The 22,645-nt window shown below is 40.0% G+C and overlaps 1 protein-coding gene across 1 annotated transcript in view; it reads left to right on the top strand.

The window, feature by feature from the left end:
* Window positions 1-22,645, top strand: part of ANO4 (anoctamin 4) — a 417,984-nt gene that overhangs the window by 364,993 nt on the left and 30,346 nt on the right. The window contains exons 20-26 of the mRNA XM_043882273.1: window positions 273-309; window positions 2,365-2,476; window positions 3,402-3,459; window positions 3,597-3,694; window positions 5,440-5,582; window positions 14,844-14,996; window positions 15,951-16,098. Coding sequence (XP_043738208.1) covers window positions 273-309; window positions 2,365-2,476; window positions 3,402-3,459; window positions 3,597-3,694; window positions 5,440-5,582; window positions 14,844-14,996; window positions 15,951-16,098 — 749 coding nt within the window. The remainder of the gene's footprint in view (window positions 1-272; window positions 310-2,364; window positions 2,477-3,401; window positions 3,460-3,596; window positions 3,695-5,439; window positions 5,583-14,843; window positions 14,997-15,950; window positions 16,099-22,645) is intronic.

The following is a 22,645-nucleotide window of genomic DNA, read 5'->3' as shown; positions in this document are numbered from 1 at the left end:
AGCATCACTTAGCAAGTTACTAATTAGTGTCAGCTGGCTTGTTGTCACAGAATTATTCATCCCAAATCAAAAAGTGAGATTTTGAAAACAGTAAAATGGGACCTTGGACATTTTTTTCTTGCCCTGAAAAGACATAATTGTAGACAGTGTTTTCCTTGTTTGAACAGGGAGATGATAATTATTTTCATTCATGACTTAATTACCCATTTGCTTCATAATTTCCTATTTTAGGCCATCTACAGTTTGTTAAATGTAGGAAATTTATTTTACAGCTCTATGAAAAGGTTGCTCTTCTTCTGACAAATTTAGGTGAGTAGAACCCTTTTAATTTCATGATATAGTACTGTGGTCTGAAAAATGCCTTCTCAAAGAGTCATATCTGAAATACTGCTGAAAAGAAGCACTCCCTTTATTTTGAACTGTGTACAACAGTTTGTTCTTTGCCCTCAGCAGGACATGTTAACTATGTCTAAGAGCTGGGAGAATCTTTCCTACCTAAAGTTTTAAAACCTCCCACAAATACTATCCTTTAATGAGCTAAGATAATTTAAAGTAGATTTTCTCTTAATGCCCCAAAACTATAACATCACAAAAATGCATGTGTATGAAGTACCTATAATCATTTAGAAAAGGGGTCATTTGCTATGGCCTACAATTTTTATTTAATTAAAAGCAGCCAGTCTTCATGGCATATAAAATCATAGCAAAGTTGGTTGCTTTGAAGACTAGGAGTCTTTTACCAGGAATACAGGCAGACTATCACAGACATTTGCAGAAATATTTATCTGGACAGTTACCCGTAAGACTCTCTAAAGCACCAGAGGAGTCTGGTAACCAGCTATAAGCTGTGCAACCACTACATTTTCAAGACAGAGGAATTTTCCCAATTTCATTAATGAGATAGTAGTCATTTTACTCTATGCAGTCTGAGAAAATTATATGCTCCCACACAGAACCTGTTTTAGTGCATTCCCATATGTAGCTTTTCCAAAAGGGGAAAAACACAGAAGTGTTTTTATTTATCATAATCATTATAATAGAAGATGCTATTTATTTAGCCCTTCTGTGTGCCAGGTACAGAGATAGGCACCTGGCATGTCTCCTGTAAAGTCACAGAAATCGTCCATCACCACCACTCTTTGCCCCAAAAGATAACAGTTCATGTCCACAGAAGAGATGACTGCCCGTTGATGTAGTCTTTGTCCAGGGGCAACTTGATGCCAGCTGGAAAAGATGCTGATGGAGATCCAGCCCTGGTCAGCCTGGTCCATCTGGGCAACCACCAGTTGGCTGATGACCCAGGAGACCTTCCCGTGAAACCAAGAGTTAAGGAGCAGAAATGAAATGAAGCCAAAGCCCTCAAGCAGCCTTTGTCATCTCTTCCCTCCACAGGAGTACAGCCTTGTTCTGAATTTGACATTTAAACCATTTTAAATCAGATTTGCTTTGTCTCTCCCCTCCCTTCTCAGATATGCTCCTGGGAGGCATTTTGAGTTATCATTTGTGGGAAAGGAATTGATGGAGTGAGGTGGTAAATGAGCAGCTAGAAGCTCAGGGCATCTACGTAGAAACAGAAAGTACTGTTGCATTAAATGCATTTTCTTTGATGTTGTTTGAGGCGAGGATGGAAGTCCTAGTGAAGGATAAGTGCATTTGACATGAGATTTCAGGTTGGAGGACTGAGCCATATTTTTGGCTGTATCACAGTGTCCAAAGAGCATTTGCTGTATGGAAGTTGAAATATGAGGAGATGAGAATTGGTGCCTGACTGAGGTCAGGAAATTGTAAGACAAAGATGCTAGTGTAAAAGCTCTAGAGGTGAAGTCATCTGGGTATTTGTACTTGAGATTGAAAATGATGCTGGATGAGGGGGACAGGTAAAGGGGTCAGATGCTCATTCTGAGATGGGGGTCTGACTCCTTCTAGTCCAGCAGCACCTCACATCACAGCAGAAATAGAAGTCAAGACCAGGGAGTTATTAGGAGCTGGGAGGGGACCTGACTCCACACCATTTCCACCTACGAGGTGGGTCCTAAGAGCAAAAAGAAAGGCTCCTGCGAGGAGCCAGGGCTGGGCATGTGGTGCCTTCAGCCTGGCTGTGTCTGACCCAGGCTCCCGGGGCATCCTAGAACAGAGGAACAAACCAGATATCCCCTCCGTCAGACAAGTGTAGCCACTTCCCACCAAACCCTTGTTGGGGCTGGGCTGGGAGCTTGAGGATCCCACGGATGGTCCATTCCATCACACACCATCTAGCGGCCAGCTGGCCTGCGCACCCACCCTGTGTGTCTGGAGGGTGACAGAGGGATTTGAGAGGGGGTCAGACGCAGCCTCTCTCAAACTCTGCCCGCCTTGTGTCCACAGAACAGCCTCGCACAGAGTCCGAGTGGGAGAACAGCTTCACCCTGAAAATGTTTCTTTTTCAGTTCGTCAATCTGAACAGCTCCACGTTTTACATCGCGTTCTTCCTCGGGAGGTAAGACCCTGTCTCTCCGCACCTCCTGGGGCTAGGAGCAGAGCTCGCAAAGCTTGCTGACCAGGGGTGACCAAGAAGCCAGCCTTTAGAGTGACTTTATGAAGTATACAAAGAGATCAGTCTCCTTTCCCTTCCCTTCCCATTCCTGGGGTGTTCTCTGCCAGAGTCCCTTGTACCCCTTCTTGCTAAGGTGAGTAGAAAAAAGCAGTTTGCACATGTGAAGGATGAGTGTAAATCTCGCAGGCTCCATCGGTATCTGGATCAGGCCCCTGGGTCTCACACCTGTAAGAGCAGGTGACGTCATGGAGGACGGCGCAGAGCACGTCCCACGTCCCTGACCGCACAGAGGAGGGAAGGACATTCACACGGGAAGGGGGGCTAACGCAGGATGCCGAGGGAGACTGGGCTACTTCTGAATCCATCGGTTCTGAGGATCTGGAGTGGCCGTGTCCCATGAATCCCATCACCACAAATTATGTCTGAGGAGACGAGAACCAGGGGAGAGCCAAGTGCAGGGTTTTGGTGAACAGGATGGGCAGCCTCTCTGCAGTTTCTAGGTACTTCATGGAATTCTAGTCAAATAGTTTTCTCTAAAAGAAAGCATTATTAATATTCCAAAAGATCAACTGTACCCAACCTGCTGCTTACACAACAAGCACTTGATATTAAGCAGAAAATGTTAAAAGTCACAGCATGCAGTAAAAACTGGCCTCTGTGGTCAGCAGCCAGACAGAAGGGCCAGAAGAGAAATACCCCCAAAGAATTCCAGAAGTTGCCATTATGTCATTTCTGGGGAGTTTTCCTAATTCCCTCAGACCTGTTCCTTACTGTACCATAATTTTCACTGGAGGGTGTGCTAATCTGAATATAATCTTCATTGACGGCTACAGGATGCTAATGGTTTGTTTTTCTGTGTGTGTTGAAGATTCACAGGACACCCAGGTGCCTACCTGAGGCTGATAAACAGGTGGAGACTAGAAGAGGTCGGTATTCTCCCGTCACTCCTGGTTTCCTAGACTTACACTAAACAGCCTGAGGGCAGCTTTGTGCAGATTAGAAAGCAGACAGCCTTTCTTCCCGTCCATTGATTCTTGAATTTCTGTGTTTGCTTACCTCGCAGTGCCACCCTAGTGGATGCCTTATTGATCTCTGTATGCAAATGGGTATTATAATGGTGCTAAAGCAGACCTGGAATAATTTCATGGAACTTGGCTACCCGTAAGTACCTCAGATGTCTACTTGAGAGGCAGCGTGTCTCTTGGCTATTGGCTTGTCTACTGGCTTTTCTAGGCGTGGCAAGTAAGATAAGCAATGCAGACTCAGTAGTTAGGCCCATGCACATCATACCTGGAGCTAGTCTTCACGCTTAGATACTCAGAGACAAGTGATGAAAGTAATAAACATGGCCCTTTCTGAAGATTTAGCACAAATTGCATGAACAGAAGTGAATATTCTTTCAGAAGTCTCTGTGGACCCCTAAATATTGGAGATCCACTTCCAAGCTGCTTTAAATGATGACTCGTTAACTGAGTCTCTGTGCCTACTCCCCAGCCCCTGTGATAAATCACAAATGGTCATTTTTTAACTACTTTAAATTCAGACTATGTAGAAAAGGAAGACCCCCCTCCTAAAAATAGGATTTAAAAAGAAACTGGATTATTTCTAAGTCAGCATATCTTAACCAGTTAAAACTGTTATTATCACTAATAACAGTTTATGTTGATGGCAATGGGCAAAAATTTGCATCAGTTTTGTAAGGATAACCTTGAATTTGGCTGTGTTTACTCAGTTGTGGTCAGTTAAGTTTGAAAGGGACATAAATCAACAGCAGTTCTATTTCTGCTTTAATTCTACACTTATGGGTTTCCATGTCAGCCCAATGTCCCCATAGAGAATTCTAGGTTTCAGGGAAGACCACTCAGCCAGAACAATTAGCTGGAACTTAGTTCATTTTGGAAAGTCATCTCTTAGCTCCCTGTAAGAACCAATGCCAGTAATTTTCTCTTCTCAGATTTACTTTAGAAAACTTCTTCCAAGAGTTTCATGTTTTCTATAAAACTTTTAAAAAGACAAAGCATAAAGTTAAAAAAAATTAGAAGCATATTCTCCTTTAAAGTATGATCCATAACTTATCAAAATGTCATAGACATCAAAGGAACTATGTTTATCTTCTATGAATATGGACATAGAACAATATTGTGAATTAGGCAGAATTATCTTTGATACCCATTTTCTTATTTAATTTCACGTTTTCATTTTGGCATTGATACTCTCAGATACCCCTCAACTTTCTGCTTGCCTGCTACAGCATACAGACCTGACTCTCCCCGCGCATTTCTTCAACCCCATTCCATATCATAAGATGCACTTCTGAACACTGCTAAGGTTAAATGTACTAACCTCACCAGTGTGAGCTGCATCTTACTAGGAATCAGAGCCCCCACTGAGTTCAAGCCAAAAGCAGACAAGTCCAGTTGTAGACCTGCAGGCTTCCGTGTGCCAGGAGAGGAGGAAGCCTTTGTGGGTTTTCAGACTTTCTAGGATCCTCAAATCAGAGTTTGTAGGTCAGCACCCCATGGTAAGACTGCTCATGGCTCTTTAAATAAGCCAGCAAGGCCAAACCCTCTTCTCCTCAGAGGTCTGAGTGTTGCGTTTACACTGGAGGATCAGTTTATCAACATTCTCAGTCCTCTAACCAACCCTCCAAGGCAACATTGAATAGGAGACAGTTTTGTGAATGATTAAGTTCATCAATCATCCTGTTCCCTTGCAAGTACAAGTGCTTGAAGTATAGCCTCCATTGTTCCTTCCTTCCTAATCCAAGGCTTTAGCTCCTAGGCAGCCTGTCCTAATTTTTTAAAACTATTGCTCTGTATTTTAACTCTACTTCTTATTACTTAAGTCATACGATCAGTTATATATGCGTATATATATTTTTTTAATAAATTGATTTTGTTGTGCAGGTTAATTCAGAATTGGTGGACTAGAAGAAAAGTACGACAAGAACATGGGCCTGAAAGGAAAATAAGTTTCCCACAATGGGAAAAGGACTACAATCTTCAGCCGATGAATGCCTACGGACTCTTTGATGAATACTTAGAAATGAGTATGAAAATAGTCTATTTTATTCTATTTTTTAAATTTTATTGAATTGTAGTTGATTGACAATGTTGTGTTAATTTCTGTTTTACAGCAAAGTAGTTATACACATGTATAACTCAGTTATACATATGTATATCGTTTTTCACATTCTTTTCCATTATGGTTGAGCATAGGATATTGCATATAATTCCCTGTGTTCTAGAGTAGGACCTTGTTTTCTGTTTTATCCTATTCATTATAAATGCGAATTCTAGCTCTCTAGCCGCATTTAACTAGACATATACCATTATTGTTGAGGCTAACAGTGTGGAGGGATTCTTGAGCTAAATGTAGAGGAAGGGTATCTTGCATTAAGAAACTTTATCGATAGAAATAGTGCCAAGTCACTTCACATTCTTCATGACATTGTGTCCTGTCCCTTGCAATAAATCACTAGAAAAAAAAGAGCTGAAAACCTGGAGAACCAAAGAAAAAGCAGTGGTCACTCATGGTATGATTGATTGATCCATTCAACACACATCTTTTTTTTTTTATTGAAGTATAGTTGATTTACAGTGTTATGTTAGTTTCAGGTGTAAAACAAAGGGACTCAGTTATGCATATATATATATATATCTATATATAAAAGAATAGATATTCTTTTTCATATTCTTTTTCTACCAGACATTTACTATAGTTCCCTGTGCTATATAGTAGGACCTTATGGTTTATTTTATATATAGTAGTTTGTATCCAGCAGACATCTTTTGAACCATGTTATGTCCAGACCTTATGTTTGGCACTAGAGATACAAGAAAGAATCAGGCACAGTCGCAGCTCTCAAAGAGTGCTCAGTGACAGGAAGTCAGAGATGTGAAATGTAAGTGCAGTAAAGTAGCGGAGATGCTACAGGATGAGTCATTAGCAGGTAGAATGGTCAGTCATTTCTCTTGGAGAGGGTGGCAGGAAGCTGGGAATGTATAAGCTTAATGCTACACTTCCACTGAAGGAATCTCATTTCTCTATAATCAAATCCAAGCTGTTTATTTTGCATGTATCTGAGAGCACGGACTTCAGAAACAGGTTGCAGTTGTTGTTGAGTCCCTGAGTTGTGTCCTACTCTTTGCAACGCCATGAAATGCAGCCTGCAAGGCTTCCCTGTCCTTCACTGTGTCCCAGAGTTTGTTCAAATTCATGTCCATTGAGGGATACTGTCTAACCATCTCATCCTCTACTGCCCTCTTCTTCTTTTGCCTTTGATCTTTCGCAGCATCAGGCTCTTTTCCAATGAGTCAGCTCTTTGCACCATATGGCCAAAGTATTGGAGCTTTAGCATCAGTCCTTCCACTGAATATTCACAGTTGATTTCCTTTAGGACTGACCGGTTTGATCTCCTTGCTCTCAAGAGTCTTCTACTTGAGTTCAAATGCCAGCCCCTCACTTATTAACTCTGAAACCTTGGGCAATTGCTTACTGTCTTTGTCTCACCTTCCTCTTCTCTATCTTGGGGATAAAAAGAGTAACCACTTGAGTGCATCTTTGTGTGGACTAAATAAATTGACGAATGGGAAGGGCTCAGAGCATGTGCCAGATGTGTGCTGTGTCGTTATTATTATTTTTCCAGTATTTATATCTCCCAGGGGAGAAAAACTTAACAAAATATCTTAGCAGATACAATGAGTGTGGATAGATTTTCTTGTTGTTTTGGTTTTTTTCCCTAATTATGTTTAAGCTCCGAGACACTGGGGTGGAGGTGGGAGTAAGAGACGGGCAAGATGCATTAATTCTGAAAGAAGCAGTTGTTTCTGGGCAAATCTGAAAATTAAAGGAGTGGTAGAATTGATGCTTAATGTTTCTCAGATCGCTTATGTCCTACGTATCCACTGGTGTTTTCAGAGTTTCAATTATAGAATGGCATAATGGTATAACTTGGAGAAGAAATCAATTTGGGCATTAATAATAAAACTTAATAAAATGAATTCATTAAGAGAACTAACCACTTGAAGGTCTTTTAATGGATTCTTCTCCCATAAAGAAGGAAATGAACAGTAATGTTGGTATATAAAGTGCTTGAAAAGAAGTTAGAACTGGTAGTGATCCAAACACTACAGTAACTTTGCAGCAAGAAACAAATCTCTGAAGTATCACAAGAAGACTAGTGAATACTAATTGCTGGCTTCTGTTCTTGTTTTTTTGTTATTTTCTTAATGACTTTCCTGCTTTGTTGTATTTTTAAAAATGTTTTCATCAAAGTAGAATATAAAGTGAGAAAGGCATATAAATCAAAAGTGTATGTATCGATGAATATTCACAAAGTTATGCATAGATGTAACCAACCCATGCAGGTGAGGAGTTAACACACTGCTGGCGTCAGACCCAAAGCCAGTCCACTGCCTGGCTATGAAAATCATTCTGTTGGAAGACAGCAGTACCCATTTATTTACAGATTATCTGTAGTTACTTCTTAAGTTGAATTTCTACATTATAGTTGATTTACAGTGTTTGTTAGTTTCAGATGTTCAGCAGAGTGGTTCAGTCACACACTGTTGTTGTTTAGTTGATAAGTGGTATCCAACTGTTCTGTCACCCCGTGCCCTCCAGGCTCCTCTGTCCATGGGATTTCACAGGCGAGAATACTGGGGTGGGTTGCCATTTCCTTCTCCAGGGGATCTTCCAGACCCAGAGATCGAACGTGTGTTTCCTGCATTGGCAGGCAGATTCTTTACCACTGAGCCACCAGGGAAGCCCCTCAGTTATATGTGTATACATGGATATAGATACATATCCATTCTTTTTCAAGTTCTTTTCCCTTATAGATTATTACAGAATATTGAGTAAAGTTCCCTGTGCTATACAGTAGGTCCTTGTTGATTATTTTATATATAGTCCTATGAATATGTGAATAACAAACTCTTAATTTATCTCTTCTCCCCAGCTTTCCTGTTTGGTAACCATAAGTTTGTTTTGGAAATAAGTTCGTTTGTATCATGTTTTTAGATTCCACTTGTAAGTGATATCATATAGCATTTGTCTGACTTATTTCACTTATTTTACTACTAAAATTTTACTAGAGATAATATTCTCTAGGCCCATTCATGTTGCTGTAAATGGCATTATTTCATTCTTTTCAATGTCTGAGTAATATTCCATTGTATATATTACCACATCTTTTTTATCCAATTCTCTGTCAACAGACATTTATGTTGCTTCCACGTCTTGGCCATAGTATATAGTGCTTTGATGAACATTGGGGTCACGTGTCTTTCGGAATTATGGTTTTCTATGGCTATATTCCCTGGAGTTGGATTGATGAATCATATGGTAGCTCTATTTTTAGTTTTCTAAGGAACCTCCATACTGTTCTCCATGGTAGTTGTACCACTTTACATTCCCACAAAGCATGTAGGAGGGTTCCCTTTTCTCCACACCCTCTCCAGCATTTGTTATTATAGACCTTTTGATGATGACCATTCTGACTGGTGTGAGGTGATACTTCATTGTAGTTTTGATATGCATCTCCCTAATAAATAGCAACATTGAGCATCTTTTCATGTGCCTGTTGGTCATCTGTATGTCTCCTTTGGAGAGATGTCTATTTAGATCTTCTGCCCATTTTTTATTTGGTTGTTTTTTCCATAATAAGCTGCATGAACTGTTTGTATATTTTGGAAACTAATCCCTTGTCGATCACTTCATTTACAAATATTTTCTCCCATCCTGTAGGTTGTCTTTTCATTTTATTGATGGTTTCCTGTGCTCTGCAAAAGCTTTTAAGTTTAATTAGGTCCCATTTATTTTCATTTTTATTATTCTAGGAGGTAGATTCAAAAATATATTCCTATGATTTATGTCAAAAAGTGTTCTGCCTATGTTTTCCTCTAAGAGTTTTATAGTATCTGGTCTTAATTTAGGTCTTTGTTCTTTTATATGTAGCTGTCCAGTTTTCCAAGCACCACTTATTAAAGTCTTTTCTCCATTGTATAGTCTTGCCTACTTTGTCATAGATTAATTTACTATAGATGCATGGATTTATTTCTGGGTTTTCTGTCCTGTTCCATTGATCTATAATTCTGCTTTTGTGCCAGTAACGTACTATTCTCATGACTGTAACTTTGTAGTATAAGCTGAAGTTGGGGAACCTGATTCCTCCAGATTCATTTTTCTTTCTCAGGATAGCTTTGGCTATCTGGGGTCTTCTGTGTTTCCATACTAATTTTTAAGATTTTTTTCATTCTAGTTCTGTGGAAAATGCCATTGGTAATAGAAATTGCATTGAATCTGTAGATTGCCTTGGGTAGTATAGTCATTTTGATCATATTCATTCTTCCAATCCAAGAACACAGTGTATCTTTCCATCTGTTTGCGTCATCTTCATTTCTTTCATCAGCATCTTAAGAGTTTTCAGAGTCTTTTGCCTCTTTAGGTAGGCTTATTCCTGAATATTTTATTCACTTTGATGTGATGGTAAATGGGATTATTTCCCTCACTTTCTGATCTTTTGTTGTTAGTATACAGAAATGCAACAGAGTATACTATTTTGTTTCCTGCGATCTTACCAAATTCATCCATAAACTCTAGTAGTTTTCTGATAACATCTTTAGGGTTTTTTGTGTACAGTATCATTTCATCTGCAAATAGTGACAGTTTTACTCCTTTTCCAAGTTGGATTCCTTTTTCTTCTTCTGACTGCTGTTGGCTAGGATGTCCAGAACTATGTTGAATAAAAGTGGTGAGTGGGGGTGTTTTTGTCTTGCTCCTGATCCTACAGGAAATGCATTCGGCTTTTCTCCATTGAGTATGATGTTAGTAGTGGGTTTGTTATATATGGCCTTTATTTTTTTTTATATATATGGCCTTTATTATGTTGAGGTATATTCCCTCTAAGTCCACTTTCTGGAGAGTTTTTATCATAAATAGGTGTTGAATTTTATAAAACAGTCTATTAAGGTGATCACATAGCTTTTATTTTTCAACTTGTTGACACAATAATTGCACAGACTGATTTGCTCAGGTTGGCTTTAGGCAGTCTATCTGCTGATGGCTGGAGCTACATTCTCACCCTTTTGGTTGTTTGAAAGTGAACGTGAAGTTGCTCAGTCTTATCCAATTCTTTGCAACCCTATGGACTGTAGCCTGCCAGGCTCCTCTCCATCCATGGGATTTTCCAGGCAAGAATACTTGTGGGTTGCCATTTTCTTCTCCAGGGGGTCTGCCCGACCCAGGGATGGACCTCAGGTCTCCCACATTGCAGGCAGACTTTTTACCCTCCCAGCCACCAGGGGGTCCCTAAGGCATCCCAACACTGGAACCTACCTGCTGTTGAATGGGGCCAGGTCTTGATGAGAAAAATGGCAGCCTCCAGCAGAGCTCACATCAATGAGTACTCCCCAGTACTTCTGCCACCATTGTCCTGCCCCCACAGTGGGCCACAGCAAGCCACAGCCATCCCTTGGAGATCTTTCACCCCAGGAGGCCCTCCAAGGCCAGAAGGTAGGTCTGGGCCAGGTTCCTATGAAGTCACTGCTTTTTCCCTGCCCAGTGCACACGAGACCTTGTATGTACCTTCTAAGAGTGTTGTTTGCCTCAGTCCTGTGACGTGCCTGTGATCATGCCCCACTGGCATTCAAAGACAAATGTTCTTCTGAGGGATTCTCCTCCCAGTGCCAGATGCCCAGACTGAGGAGTCTGATGTGGAGCTCAGAACTGTTACTCCTATGGGAGAACCTCTGTGATACAATTATTTTCTCTTTCCAGCAGGTATGGGATGTGATTATACCACAAAAATGCCCCTCCTGCCATCTTGTTGTAGCTTCTTGTCATTGGATATAGAATATATTTTCTCATAGGGTGTAGTCTTTTTTGTTGATGGTTGTTCAACAGTTGGTTGTGATTTTGGTGTTTTTATGAGAAGAGGTGAGTTCAAGTCCTCTACTGTTTTGTCTCTAACTGGTATCAAACCTTTTTCTTCTTCTGTCATTGATTTTTAATTCTGCTGTGGTCAAAGGATACTCTGTGGTAGTTTAATAATTTAATATGTGCTCAGATTTGTTTTATGCCTCTGCATATTTTCTGTTTGGATGAATGTTTAAAGTATGTTCTGCAATTGTTGAGTATAATCTTCTGTGTCTGTTAGTTGGCAAGTTTGTTATGTTTTTCAAATCTTAACATTCGTGTCCTATTAAACTTTGTCTATTTCCTCTACTAGTTACTAACAAAAGAGTGTTAAAATTCTCAAGTATGATTGTGGACTTTATCTTATGCTCCTTCTAGTTTGGTCAATTTTTACTTTATATACTTTGAAGCTGTATTATTATGTGCAAACAGTTTAGGATTGTTCTATTTTACCGTTGAGTTGAAATTTTATCTTATTTAAAGTCATTCTTTATCTATAATAATGTAATATTTTGAAGATGTGATGGGCAAGCAGCTAAGGAACTAACTGTAAAACCTCCCCAAGGACAGAACTGAGCCTCTGTGGTCATTGGCAGAGATAAAGGTCCACCATGTTCTCAGTCACAGCCAGGCAGGTGAACTGAGCTTTACAAAAACCATACCCCAGGACCAGCTTGGCTTAACTCATGACCACACTGATCATCTCCTTCTTTGCTGCAAAAGAACATCACTAAGAGCAGAGATCAATAACTTGTTCTTAAAGGGCTAGACAGTAAATAATTTTGACTTTGGGGGTCATGATGCAAGATTGAGGCTATTATATTTTAAATGGTTGTATAGGTATTTACATAACTACTTAAAATGTAAAAACTATTCTTAACTCACAGGTAGGTTTAAAAAAAGAAAAGAAACAAAGCAGAGAGTTATCTAGATTTGGCCTTCAGGCTATAATTTGCTGACCCTTGATCTAGAACTTTTATATGTCTGGCACACAATAGAGATTGCTAGACTTAAAGACTGTTGAAAGGAGCAAAGTAAGTACGAATTCTTGACTGGGGTAGGTGTCTGCTACTTCAAAGGTGAAAGAAGAAGTGCATGTATCAAACACTGAAAAATCAAGGAAATGTGGGATTACAAAAAGAAAAATAATATTTCAATCTAAGTGGTAAAGAATTCAAAACAGGTGTAAAGAAAATCATTGAGCTACAAAAAAAAAAAAAAACCACGGGAAGGTAATTCAATGAACTTGGGAATAAAATTAATGAACAGAAAGAGTCCTTTACTAAAGAGATTGAAATTATAAAAGAGAACCAAATTCTGGAGCTGAAGAATTCAATGAATGAGATGAAGGTAACAGGACAGACCAGATGGAAAAAAGAATAAAATGACTGGAGGACAGGAATATTGAAATAATTCGGTCAAAAGAAGACAGAAATTAGACTTTTTAAAAAGTAGAGAAACCCTATGAGAACTATCAGATTCAATCAGACAAATCTGAGAATAATTGTTATACCAGAAGCAAGTGAGGGGTGGGGGGCAGAGAGTTCATTTTAAAAAATAACTGGGAATTTTCCAAACCTGGTTCCTCTGCCATCTTGATTTAGAAACCTGAGATCAAATTGCCAACATCCATTGGATCACATAAAAAGCAAGAGAGTTCCAGAAAAACATCTACTTCTGCTTTATTGACTACACCAAAGCTTTTCTTTGCCTGTGTGAATCACAACAAACTGGAAAATTCTTCGAGAGGACTACCTCACCTGCCTTTCTCTAATTATTAGAGAAATGCAAATCAAAACTACCATGAGGATTAGAATGACCATTATCAGAAAGTCTACAGATAATAAATACTAGAGAGTGTATGGAGAAAAAGGAATCCCTCCTGCACTATTGGTTGGAATGTAAATTAGTGCAACCACTATGGAAAATAGTATGGAAGTTCCTCAAGAAATTAAAAATGGAGTTGCTATATGATCCAGTAATCCCACTCCTGGGCATATAATGGGACAAAACTAGAATTCAAAAAGGTACATATACTCCTTTGTTCATAGAAGCACTATCTATAATAGCAAGACATGAAACAACCTAAATGTTCGTTGCCAAATGAATGGATAAAGAAGTTGTGATACATATATACAGTGGAATACTACTCAGCCATAAAAAAGAATAAAATAATGCCACTTTCAGCAACGTGGATATCTAAAGTAAGTCAGAGAGAAAGAAAAATACCATATGATATTACCTAGAAGAAATAGATAAGTTTCTAGAAATGCACAACCTACCAACACTGAATCAGCAAAAAACAGAAAATCTGAAAAGATCAATAATGATTAAAGAGAGAGAATCAGTAATCAAAAGTCTCCCAACACAGAAAAACCACAGGACCAGACAGTTTCACTGGTGAATTCTACCAGACATTAAAAGAATACAAATCCTTCTCAGACACTTACAGAAAATTGAAGAGGAGGGAACACCCCCAAACTCATTCTGCAAGGCCAGCATTACCTTGATACCAAAGCCAGATAGGGAAAGCACAAGAAAAGATAACATTAGACCAATAATCTTGATGAATATAGATGCAAAAATTCTCAAAATATTAGCAAACCGAATTCAAGAACACAATAAAACAATTGTATACTACAGCCAAGTGGGATTTATCTGTGATGCATGACTGGTTTAACATATATACATTTTAATGTAATATATCAGATTAATAGGATGACATATAAAAATCATATGATATCTCAATAAATGCAGGAAAAGAATTTGCAAAATTCGACATTCTTCTATGATTAAAAAAGAACCCTTGACAGATTGGGTATAGAACAAATAACTTTAGCCACATACAACAAACTCTTATCTTGACTTTTGCCTGCGATAGCTCTGGAATCAATCATTTCTCCAAGGAGCTCTGGTTCCTTTTACTAGGGAATGGTATTTAGAAAACAAGATCTGGACTTGAGGTATGATTACTGCTCCTAGGGTGCCATTGCTTCCAGGCTCAGGGAGCACCTCTTTTTCAAGTGTCCTGGCCATCTTTCTAGAAGATACGTTCCCTGTGCTTTGGGGGAAAATAGGGCTTCCCAGATGGCACTAGTGGTAAAGAATCCACCTAACAAATGCAGGAGAGTCAAGAGATGCAGGTTCAATCCCTGGGTCAGGAAGATCCCCTGGAGGAGGAAATGGCAGCCTACTTCAGTATTCTTGCCTTAGAAATCCCATGGACAGAGGAGCCTGGTGGGCTACAGTCCACGGGGTCACAGAGAGTGGGACACAAATGAAGTGACTTAGCCCAGCACAAGCACGTGGGTTAAAACAGTGGCATATTCAGAGTACTAAGCTTCTGAAAATAGTACTGGAAAGCCAATACGCTCTGTTCTTTTTCCTTCCCTAGTTCTTCAGTTTGGATTTACAACTATCTTTGTGGCAGCTTTTCCCCTAGCACCACTTCTGGCCTTACTGAATAATATAATTGAAATTCGACTTGACGCTTATAAATTTGTCACACAGTGGAGGCGACCTTTAGCTTCAAGGGCCAAAGATATAGGTAAGTTGGATTGGGGGTGTTTCTAAAAGATATTAATTGTCTGGTAGATAAAAGAGCCACTGACTTTAGATATTTATATATAGTTTCCATGTAAGACGACTAAATCTTGCAAAATAATAATTATATTAGCTTTAAATAATATTAGATAGCAAGTACAGTTACCTGTTTGAAAATTTATAATTTCCAGTGCTAGAGAATTTGTGCTTACATAGATTCTCAGTTTGGTTGTTTCTGTCCTAGGATGCTAGAATTTAAAATTTGATTCATTACCGCTTCCTTTTGAAAGTAGATCTTGCATTTGCTTAAGTTTGTTTTGCTCTTTCCTAAATGTCTGCCTGAGTCACAAGAACATGGTCCCATTTTTCTAGAGGCAGAGATGGCTTTTGGTTTTTGACTAGAGGTGCTAAGTTGAACCAGCGTCTTTTATTCATTTCTGCATTCAGTGCTTCATATAGACCTGGCAGGTGCTCAGTCAGCGTGTGTGGAAGAGAATTCAGTGTGGACGTTACCTCAGTGGTCTCTTAACCTCCAGATGAAACAGACATTCAATGAGCACCTACCTTGGGTCATGCATCAGGAACTTGGTCCATAAAGATGAACTGGAAGGATCCAATACTTACCCTGAGGATCTCCTAGTCTGGTGACAGCTTGACACTGCATATGCCAGCCAGTCTTAGCAGATGGCATTTGGTACCTTATCATCAACCAGAATTCTCTCCTTATGTCTGAAGCTGATTGAGTTTTAAATCATGAGCATTGGCGCTTGCGTGCAAACTCCTTCAGTGCCAAGGTGTTTGCAAGTAGAAATTCTTCCTTCTGATTGCAAGTATCAGTATTTGGAATGATGGAAGGACCCATGGAAAGGGCTATTGAAAATTAGTTACCCCAGTTGTTTTCATACTTATTTGCCTCTGCTGTTGTATCTGGAATTAACTAAAACTTCTCTTTGAATAGGAATTTGGTATGGGATTCTTGAAGGCATTGGAATTCTCTCCGTCATTACAAATGCATTTGTCATAGCGATCACATCTGACTTCATCCCTCGCTTGGTATATGCTTATAAGTATGGACCCTGTGCAGGCCAAGGAGAAGCTGGGCAAAAGTAAGTTGGCCATAAAACCATCACGGAATCCCCATTCCCTAGCCATTGTGTACGGCTGGACACCCAAACAGAAGCCTCTGCTTTGGAGTACATGGGACACAAGTCCAGGACAAGAAGGCCTGTTGTGGGGGAGGTGGGATTATAATATAACAATACTTTTGGCCAAAGAAAACATTCTGTTCTACTGAAGGCCTGGGAGTCATATAAAGCATACAAGTTTTAGATGGAATCAAATGTGAGAAGAGCAATTAATCATTTTTTTCCCACTCTTGCCCACCATGAATTTAAAAATGTGTGGTATGCTGTGTAGCAAAAAGAAGTAGTCCTTGATGTATAGTTATGCCATTTTTATGAGTCTGTAAAAATATTATTTGATTCCCCTTGTGTCATTAGGTAGACTCAGCAACTTTTATATTTGCAGAAATGTTCAACCACGTGCCAGGTGCCCATTAAGTACTCAATAAATACTTGTGGAATAAGTAACTGAATGCTTCTTTCCTGGCTCTTGACTTTACCAGTGTCAATATTATCGTTATTATCGTAGGCAAAGTGGGTAAACTTAACTCCCTGAGAGGTCAGTTCTATAGCATCACCTCAGTGATGTCCAGTGCTGTATTTCTGGTCAGATAAAGCCTTGACAATGTCATAACATGTCCCCTAGCTTTCACTTCTATTAATACATCCTTGGGAAAAAAGATAAAAAGTCCTAACATACTTCAATGGGAAAAAGTACAACAACCCTGTTTGGTTAATGTCAAAATAATCTAATCGTGGGGTTTAAATGTCTTGTAGGTCAGAGTAGAACGTGTGTTGGTGTCACCGGATCATTTCAGTGCCCCAGAAATCATCTCACTTGGGCTATTGCTTATTCACACAAGCAGCCCTGCCTCTTGGCTTACTAGTTTGAGCCAAATTAATTCACTGTCTGTAGCTCTTATAGTTCCACCAGCCCTCAAGGAGGACAGTGCCACCAAACAAAGTCGGCTGAATTCATACCTGTGTAGTCTAGGTCCAGCTCACAATCCAGTTATTTGAGGAAATTTCTATAAAGTTCATTACTACACTAGCCATGTGGTTGTTAAACACATACACTGTAGCAACTTTAAGTGAGCATACCATCCCATTTAAAGAAAGATTTAAAAACTTATGTTGTACTGTGGATGCATTTCTTTCTAACTGTAACTGTTGTCAACATTTTGTGCTTGACTTAGCCTAGAAAAGCTTACCTATATTCAAATCACATTCATGTATGGTTTGATTCTCAAAACAATTCAGGGAGCAAGGACATGTATTATTACCCTCATTTTGAAGAGCAGAAAGAGATTGAGAGATTAAATCCAGAATCATAAGGCAGGACTCATCGTAAACCTCACAGCTCTCAAGGCCTGTGCCAATAAGCCATTATCCAACTCATCAATAGTCAACTCTGTGGGGTTTAAATTCCAGTGGTTATTCTCATTCTTCCCTTATTTCAAATATTGTGAAACCTGTCTTGTTCTTCTTCTGCTGCTGCTAAGTCATTTCAGTCGTGTCCGACTCTGTACGACCCCATAGCCGGCAGCCCACCAGGCTCCCCCGTCCCTGGGATTCTCCAGGCAAGAACACTGGAGTGGGCTGCCATTTCCTTCTCCAATGCATGAAAGTGAAAAGTGAAAGTGAAGTCGCTCAGTCGTGTCTGACTCTTAGCAACCCCACGGACTGCAGCCTACCAGGCTGCTCCCTCCATGGGATTTTCCAGACAAGAGTACTGGAGTGGGTTGCCATTGCCTTCTCCGTGTCTTATTCTAGAGGGAACCAAAAAATAAAGTAGGAACATTATGCACAGTTAATAGTGAATCAATTCTTTAGACTTTTGGCAGCCTATTAGATTTAAGACAGTGTTCATGGTGATTAGAATTTATCTAAATAGCCTCCTTATATTTCAGTTTTATTGTGCTCTCCAGTTCCTTTTTTTTAAAACAACCTCTCTCTTAACCTTTGCCACCTTCAATATTTATACATCCACTTTTTAATCTTCTACTCCATTGTTCATTTTTCTTGTTTTCAAGTAGTTACATTTGTCTATGTTTCTCCATGAATCTTATTTTCTGCCCCACCAGCTACTCTATTATCCTTCTTAGGTTTCTTCTTTTTCCAATTTAAAAATGCTTCAGAGATGACTGAACTCATAGAGGACCAGCATTATCAAATTTTAGATGTCACAGGCTTCTGGGGTAGCACATGCAGTCAGAGTCAAATCCCACTCACAATTTAGTCCAATTGTAGAAATGTCATATTTCAATTTAAACTGACCCAAGTCAACAGTACTCCAACCAGACCCATCACCTTTCTCCCAACCTCCAGGTTTCTTTCAGGCTTCCCTGGCTCCTCCACGGATGAGAATTTCAAGCCTCCATCCAGGGTCATTCAGTTCGCAGGCCCCTTGTCCCTATGACAGCGTGCTTCAGTTATTCCTAGCCGTGTGTTCCAACTAGTCTCTCCCCCAGCACACACGCTCTGCAGACAAGCCTTCAGTGACACAGTGGGGAGGACAGTCTCATTTTCAGCCAGATCTGGAACACTGTGGTTTGAGGCATGGTCTCCACATAGGGGTACACAAGAGTATTTCAGACATTGTCATCTTCCCTCTCAAGACACTCTGTCTTTCCTGCTGCCTGTGATCAGACTGTTTATTGTTTATAAAATGAAGTCACTTCCTCTTTGAGGGTATCTTCCCAGGGGCCCTTTAAAAAGAGCTTAGATAACTGAAATCACCTCTGGGCAGACATCAGGAGGCAGAAATTGTGAAATAAAATTGAAGGTGCAAATTATAAAATTGTTCCTGCCAATTAGAGTTAAAATTTCAGTCAACAAACTAAATTTTTTTCCCAGAAAGCACAAATAACCAGTTTTATCAGTTTGATCCCTTACCCTCAATGAATGCATCAAACTAATTACTTTGGTATCAGATAGACATAGATTACAGTTTGGGAACATTCTCTTACAGTTTGGCAACATTCTCTAAGGATATATGCAGGCCCAAGAATTACTGTGAGGTATGTACCTGGTGTACATGATGTAGTGATAAATAAAATCAAGGTAATTTTCCTGTAGAAATAGTGATCTCATAAGGAGTTACAGACTTGATCAAGGACACTGCTCAAATTTTCACAGAATAGGTTATGAATATCTGAATGAACTATATTTATAAACTATAAATCAATTAAATAGATCAACATCATAATCAGTTTCAAAGTTGTATTTCAAAAGATAAAGCTGATGGTTAAGTGAAAGTGTTAGTTACTTAAGTTATTTATTATAGTCATCTAAAAAACATGTCTGACTTTAAATGCACAAACCTGATCTCATTTCCCCTGGATTTTTTGCCCTGTCACCCCATGCTTTGTGAGTCACAATGCCTAAAACCTCAAAAGCAAATTTACTTTAGCAGAACTCATAGATGCTCTGCAGTGAGTCTGACCTGGAATCAACAGATTCAAAAGTCAGCTTCTCATTCTGTTCTCTCCCAAATAACAGTTATAGTAAGTATAACTATGAGTGTGTGTGTTAGTCACTCAGGCGTGTCCGATTCTTTGCGACCCCATGGACTGTAGCCTGCCAGGATTCTCTGCCCATGGAATTCTCCAGGCAAGAATACTGGAGTGGGTTGCCATTCCCTTCTCCAGGGGATCTTCCCGATCCAAGGATTGAACCCAGGTCTCCTGCATGACAGGTAAATTCTTCACTGTCTGAGCCATCAGGGAAGCCAGGTACAATAATCATCTCTAATTCATCCTTTTCCCCCATAGTAAAGGATGGAAAGCAATAAATAATGAATAATGTTAAAACCAGAATTCTCACATTTAAATATGTCTTCTCAGGCATTACTTGGACAAGGTATGCATTCTAATTCAAACAATGCTGCCTTTTCATAAGACGTTTTTCTGAATCTCCTTTCTTAGAAATGCCTGCGGAGGCTACCTGCCCCTTAAGGAAATTATTTATTATTTTATGTTCCCAGGAAACGCCTCCTTTGTCTGATACCTTTTTCTCCGTCCCTCTCACTTCTCCCTGATCATCAGTGTAGCCTCATCTTCGCTGTATCTCACTGGGAGCTGGGGCTGTGTCACACGGAGGGTCCTCAGACCACCTGGCAGCGAGTGGAATAGCAGACATGGGATCTGCCGCTGCCTGGGGCCTTCCTGCTATAACAGGAGGCCGCTGGGCTGACACATGGATGCCACTGGGGTTGAAGCACACCGTACAGTGAGGCGTGGGAAACCTCACCTCCCTGAATCGATGACGGTCCCAACTGTGTGACGTTGGCAAGCCCAGATTCTCCCACGGTGGAGACAGAGAAATGCCGAGACAGTCCAGCATTCGCAGTCCTCCTCCTCCTCTGGTTATGAAAATAGCATGGAGGAAGGACTTATACAGTTGACAATATGTATATATGTACTAGCTTCACATGTAACACGTTGGACCCAGAGGGAGTACACGCCCACTAAAGGCACATTTTCAGCTTGATTTATGAGTGACATCAAATGAATATGCTTAATAAATAGTTCAGTGACATACCCCTTTTATTTTGAGGCTTTAAGGTATTCAGCCCATGAGACAGGTATCTCATTTGAATGTAAGTTCTCAATTGAGGTTTTTTCAGCAGCAGCCATTAGACAAGCAGCTTTAATCTCAGTAAAGCTCAGGGCTGCGTTATGAGAGAAGAGTGTAGGAGGGCCTGGAAATAATTATTCCATTTCAACAATGGCCTGTTTTTTGCCAGTTTCCAGAGCACCTTTCCCTTCCCACAGCCCAGCTCCTGAGAAGGCTCTGCTCCGTATTTCACAAAACCGGCCCCCTCTCTGAAAACTAATTATCATCAAGACACTGATTTGTTTTCATGTCATGTTCTAGGCAGTTCATATATGAGAGAGAAATCATTTCAAATTACCCTTTTAAGGAGTGATGGGGACGCCTGCTGCCAGTGGGAGAAGGGCATGTTACACACACTCTGACCATCACTTTCACTCATGAGTGACTTGACAAATGAGCCCTTCTGCTTGGTTCACCTAAGTCCAGCCTTTTCTTGAGCAAGACAACACACATACAGAACCCATGTGCTCTCAGAACTGTATCTGTGTCATCACTTGGGTCTGATGTTCAGCCACTTTGAATAATCACATCAGACACACTAATGAAAAGAGTCTGAAAACCATTATTTATTCTTTCAATTGATAATTATTTGTTGACCTCTTGCTAGGTGAATGCAACAAAATGAATGATAGCCACTCAGGTTTATTAAGATCTTGCTATATGCTAAGCAGTATAACAGAGTATATAAGCAGTACATAGGCAGCTATGGTTTATGCATATCATTTTATTCCCACAATGACCCTGTGAGGTGGCCTATTTGTTGCTTTAAAGAAGTTGCATACTTTGTCAATATGACATGGCTAGAAAGCAGCAAAGCTACAATATATGACTCCAAAGCCCGAGTTTCTAGTACTGTAATATACTGAACCCCCAGCACAGGCTGAAAGCCATGTCCTCAAAAAGCTTATAATCCTAGGTAATACTTTTATTCCTGATCCATCTTCCAGACCTTGACAGAACCCCTGATACTTTAGGTCCTCTCCAATCAAATCCATTACATTCAATATTTACTGGATTCCTACACTGCGTGAGACTATCCTAGGATACCAAAGTATTGATGATACCTCTTTTGATCCAAAAATAAAAAACACTACAGTCCAAAGGAGAAGATATACATGTATGCAGTCAACTCTAGGATAAGCTATATGGCCATTATGAAGTAAATACAGTAGCACCACAGAGAGAAGGGAATGAAGCTTCTGACTAGGCATATTAGGACATCTTCACACAAGAGATGGCATCTCAGCTGGCCATCGGAGGATGGACAGTGTTACCACTTGTACAAAATGAGTGAGGAATCCCAACGTAAGCAGAGGCATGGACGCATATGATACATGAAGGAAACATAATCTAGCATGATTGTGGCATGGATGAATTGGGGAGGGGGTGTCATATCCATACCAATTATATTCAGGTCATTATAAAAATATGTGCTTTGCTCATTCACTTCAGTCATGTCCAACTCTTTGTGATCTATGGACTGTAGCCCACCAGGCTCCTCTGTCCATGAGATTCTCCAGGCAAGAATACTGGAGTGGGTAGTCATGCCCTCCTCCAGGGGATCTTCCTGACCCAGGAATCGATCCCATATCTCTGGCATCTCTTGGATTGCAGGGAGGTTCTTTACCTACTGAGGCACCTGGGAAACCCCACATAAGAAAGTATAGACAACCAGTAATGAAGGAATGTGATTATGTTTATATGTATGTGTGTATTTATGAAAGAAGCCGTGACCTAATTTGTACTGATTATGCAATGCTTTCACCGTTTCACTGAAGCATTGAGTGGGGTAGTGCTGTTCTATATGATGATTCTGCACAAAAAGGACCAGAAGAAAAGAAATGACTTATTTCTCATTTAACACAGCCAGGCTTTTTCAGTGTATTCCAACTTGAGTGCTATGACAAGACAGGGT

The sequence above is a fragment of the Cervus elaphus genome, chromosome 22 (assembly GCF_910594005.1).
Source record: "Cervus elaphus chromosome 22, mCerEla1.1, whole genome shotgun sequence".
NCBI lineage: Eukaryota > Metazoa > Chordata > Mammalia > Artiodactyla > Cervidae > Cervus > Cervus elaphus.
The sequence above is the reverse complement of the archived record's forward strand: the minus strand, read 5'-3'. Positions and strand labels throughout refer to the sequence as shown.